General features: G+C 37.2%; 1 protein-coding gene across 1 annotated transcript in view; it reads right to left on the minus strand.

The window, feature by feature from the left end:
- sdk1b (sidekick cell adhesion molecule 1b) overlaps positions 1-5,082 on the minus strand; it is a 129,699-nt gene that overhangs the window by 13,426 nt on the left and 111,191 nt on the right. The window contains exons 29-32 of the mRNA XM_016274350.1: positions 4,278-4,472; positions 3,779-3,980; positions 752-855; positions 2-72 (exon numbers count right to left, since the gene is read on the minus strand). Of these exons, the coding sequence (XP_016129836.1) occupies positions 2-72; positions 752-855; positions 3,779-3,980; positions 4,278-4,472 (572 nt within the window). The remainder of the gene's footprint in view (position 1; positions 73-751; positions 856-3,778; positions 3,981-4,277; positions 4,473-5,082) is intronic.

Below are 5,082 nucleotides of genomic sequence, written 5' to 3' on the forward strand. Positions count from 1 at the left end.
CCTGCCACTGGACAATCACAGATGTTGTGGTTGAAGGTTTGACGTTTAAAATGACAGGCGCTTCATCTGGCACTAAACACACAGACAAACACATTCAATCAATTAATGAATTGATCTGTCTGTCTGTATTCAAATTCAAAATTTTATATTATCGAATATTATTGAATATTAGTAAAAAATACAATATTATCTATCTATCTATCTATCTATCTATCTATCTATCTGTCTATCTGTCTGTCTGTCTGTCTATCTCTGTCTGTCTGTCTGTCTATCTCTGTCTGTCTGTCTGTCTATCTCTGTCTGTCTGTCTGTCTATCTCTGTCTGTCTGTCTGTCTATCTCTGTCTGTCTGTCTGTCTATCTCTGTCTGTCTGTCTGTCTATCTCTGTCTGTCTGTCTGTCTATCTCTGTCTGTCTGTCTGTCTATCTCTGTCTGTCTGTCTGTCTATCTCTGTCTGCCTGTCTGTCTGTCTGTCTGTTTATCTATATATCTATCTGTGTCTGTCTGTCTGTCTGTCTATCTATCCCTGTCTGACTGTCTGTCTGTTTATCTATATATCTATCTGTGTCTGTCTGTCTGTCTGTCTGTCTATCTATATATCTATCTGTGTCTGTCTGTCTGTCTGTCTATCTATCCCTGTCTGATATCTTTGTTTTCTCATCAAAAAATTCTCAAAAAAAAACACTCAAATCCAAAAAGCACTCTAAAAAATTATAATTCACTTAGCACAACACACAGAATCTAGTATTACCGTCCTGCAGAGTGGCAACTGGCTCAGTTTCTTTGGTGAAGGCGCTATCTCCCACATCATTTGTGGCCATCATTCTAAATTTGTAAGAGGTGTATGGCTTCAGTCTACAAGAAAAGAGATACATTTCAACACACACACACTAGATCATTCTCACGTACCAAAAGGAACCATAAGTGATGCATTTTTATGCTTCTTTTGAGAAAATCAGAGAAAGAACTTCATACTATAGGTAACCTAACATAAAAAATGCATTCATGAATACAGTCAAAAGAATACATCCCAATCCATTGGGTAGACATGTCTGCTCAACCCACAATGTCTTGCTCAAGTTCAACCTTGAACAGATACCGGGCTCTCAAGTAATTATTGAGAATTTCATGTTTATCATAATCATTATTCATTTATCATTAGTTAATATTAGCCAACTGCACATATTTGTTATTGTTTTTCAAACTTTGAGGGGATGTGGGAAGGGGACACAGGGTTGTGGGTAATGTATATCAAAGTGGGCCATCAGGGAAACTTTGAGTCTGTGTGTGTGCATGTGTGTGAAGTGAGCAATTAGGAATTTAAGAATCAAGACTGTGAGGGTGCTTGTGCTGTTGTGAGTGTTTATGTGTGTGTGTGTGTGTGTGTGTGTGTGTGTGTGTGTGTGTGCTTATAATTAGGGTGTTGAAGACGAGGACTGTTAGTGGCATTTCTGTTTTAATAGCTGGAGGCATTTACTCCTCTGAGAATCAAGATGGTTTTAACACAAACATCCTCTTGGTTCAAAACACTCGGTTCATGCAATTATGAAAAATGTGTACGTGACAGTGAGAGAAAGAAAACGAGACAAACTGAAGCAAAGCACTGTACCAACACATATACACAAACTATACAGGACATAAATAGTAGATCAAGCACATATCAATAGGGACCTTTACATTGTCGCATAGGTTATGGAAAAATTCAGAACGTAATAATCGGCTCTCTGAAATGAACTGAAGTAGGAAATGAAAGAAATCAAGTGGTTCACTATGGTCCATAAAATAAACATTCATTTATTAAATATGGATGAAATATACACTACTGTTTAAAATGTTTGGGGTCAGTAAGTTTGAGGTCAGTAAAACTTTGTTACAAAGAACTGTATTTCAAATAAATGCTGTTGTTTTGAACTTTCTATTGATAAAAAAATGTATGATGGTTTCCAAAGAAATTTTAAGCACCACAACTGTTTTCAACATTGATAATAATAAAAAATGTACTTCAACACCAAATCAGCACATTAGAATGATTTCTGAAGGATCATGTGACACTGAAGACTGGAAAATTCAGCTTTGCCATGAGAGGAATTATTTAACATGTAAAATCAGAATATAAAATATTTGAAACTATAACAATATTTCACAATACTTCTGTTTCTATTTACAGTATTATTGATCAAACAAAAGCCTGGGTGTGCGTAAGAGACTTCTTTTAAAAATCTTACAGACCCCAAACTTTTGATCGGTGTGCATAATTTAATCACATTAAATACGATTTAAAATTCCTATAAACGACAGTCAATCCAGATATTGTCTGCATTCTCAAATCTGCATACTGTGTACTACTGTATATATTGCAGAAATTGTAAGGGTAGTACAGTTGTACTCCAAACATAGTGACTGCTTTTCACGATTGTGATTCGGAGTATAAACACATTTACATTTATTTTGACTCCGTGCCACATTAAAATGTCTGTGCAAATGCACTTTTTCGTGTTATCCATGCCGCTTCAGATTCATCTTCTGTGCTTCTTTTGCAGTCAGAAGATGGCTTATGATGAGTCATTGAATGTCAGTGAAAGGCATATGTGGGTAATTAAAAGGAAAGGCATGTGGGTTGTGGGTAATCGAGTTGTACTGAATGCAGAAATGCTCCCATGGTTCCATTACAAAACAGGTTGAGAAAGATGGTGTTATGGGGAGGCAAGTCCTTTAGCTCAATATATATTTCTCCTTAATGCAAGTGGACATTTAGAGATGTGAACGAAGATGACAGCATGAATCAGACAGGTGATGATGAGAAGAACGAACAGGCAGGGTGAAAGAATATGAGCTAGTGCTGGAGAGCAGAAAACAGGTTAGCGAGCGGGTGGAGCTGAATGGATGTGTGATTAGACATTAGGCCACCCGATGGTCAGTCTGATTGTGATTGCAGTCTCTCTCTCTCTCTCTCTTACTCTCACTCTGGCTATCTGTTGATTTCACTTTCCTTTTTTATCCTTAATGATATCTCATCAGTGTCACTGCATGGCCATAATATAAAATATTCTACATGTTTTGTGTAATTTCATTCTTGTAAATTGAAGAGCTTTGTTTGATTCAGTCCAATTGAGATTGTTTCATTTTAACCCTTTTCATTCTCACCCTGCCTCTCTCACCCAGTAGCAGTTATGTGAGGTGAAGTGATGGTATAAATACCATGGGACTAAATCATTATCATAATTGTGGTATTTATATGGTAGTTCAGAGAATAGCATTGTGCATATCCCAAAAATTTTATATGGTACATAAATGTTTTTAATAAAAACAGTATTAACATTGTACAATGTCTCAAAAAAAAAGCAGTGTTACCATGGTACAACACAGTACATATCCACAAAAAGGAAATGGTACTACTGTGGCATATTTACAAAAACAAAAACAAACACCATAGTATTACCATGGTTAAAACACAACACAACAAAAAACAAAACAAAACAACATGGGGCTTATATGGTCCAAAAACATGGCTCAACCATGTCTGAATCATGTTTTTGTTACTTTTTTTGTTGTGCAGCAGAAAAGATTTCCTTGTTGAATTATAGCTTCAATTATTTCCATGTCTGTATATTCCAAACTTACAATGACCTCGAGTGTAACTCCATCCTGTGTATTTTAATGTCTTCTGTCTGTCAGAGCTAAAGCACATTATGCTATTAATAGTGACTGTTCTTGTACCAGCCGTTGCCGGCACAGGCAGTTATGACTAATCAGAGAGAGATATGTGCGCGTGTGTTACCTATCCACCTCCCAGGAGGTGTTATTATGACTGATGGTGGATGTGTGGGTCTTCCACTCGCCGTCCGGCAGCTCTAATGTCTGCAGGGTAAAGTAGCGCACTGGGGAAGAGCCTTCGCCCCCCGCCGTCCAATGAAGTCGAAGCTTATTAGACTCCACCCCTTTCTGAGGTACGGTGAGTCGTCGAGGGGGCTGTGGCCGCTCTGTGGGACATGTGTAATGAGTCACTGCTGGGCATATGCATGTTTCACAGACCAGGCTTGCGGCTAATTTTGAGCTTGGGTTTAAACACAGTCAGCTCCGAAGGGCCAAATGCTGTTTTGAAAGTTTGTTTATCAGCTGACATTCTGCTTGGACAAACTGACCACACGAAACATAAGCTTTTCAGTGAATTTAGTAGTAGTCACATCCGATTTGTCAATGTTACTGTAAATGATTCTACAATAAATCACTGAAAAATTTGATAACAACACAACTGAACATTGACCCTTCAAGCATACCTCTTTTTTCTGTCGTTATGACTATGGCCTCCTCCGGGGGTCCCCAGCCCTGTTGAGTGCGCGCTGTGATTTGGAACACATACGCTGATTCTGGCATCAGTCCTGTTACTGTGAACTGACGTGCGTTGGATCCCACTTCAACCGTGGTGAACTTGTTGGGGTCGTTGATATCCAAACGGTAAGAAATCTGATAACCTGCAGTTACAAAGCCATAACTAGGTCAAAACTGCTGGAGTACATTAATGGTAACATTATTTGCACTGTAAGGGAATAATATTAGTATAGATCTTAGAAATCACACTTAACGGAAATGAGTCTGTGTACTAATGCAGCCTAAAAATGACAAATTTTATATTCTGATTCTGATAATAATTTTAATAAAATAATAATAATAATAATAATAATAAAATAATAATTAATTTATAATGACTTATTATGCATATACAGTGGGTACGGAAAGTATTCAGACCCCCTTAAATTTTTCACTCTTTGTTATATTGCAGTCATTTGCTAAAATCATTTAAGTAAATTTTTTTCCCTCATTAAATGTACACACAGCACCCCATATTGACAGAAAAACACAGAATTTTTGACATTTTTGCAGATTTATTAAAAAAGAAAAACTGAAATATCACATGGTCCTAAGTATTCAGACCCTTTGCTGTGACACTCATATATTTAACTCAGGTGCTGTCCATTTCTTCTGATCATCCTTGAGATGGTTCTACACCTTCATTTGAGTCCAGCTGTATTTGATTATACTGATTGGACTTGATTAGGAAAGCCACAAACCTGTCTATATAAG

Source organism: Sinocyclocheilus grahami, unplaced genomic scaffold (assembly GCF_001515645.1).
Source record: "Sinocyclocheilus grahami isolate Dianchi unplaced genomic scaffold, SAMN03320097.WGS_v1.1 scaffold86.1, whole genome shotgun sequence".
Taxonomy (NCBI): domain Eukaryota; kingdom Metazoa; phylum Chordata; class Actinopteri; order Cypriniformes; family Cyprinidae; genus Sinocyclocheilus; species Sinocyclocheilus grahami.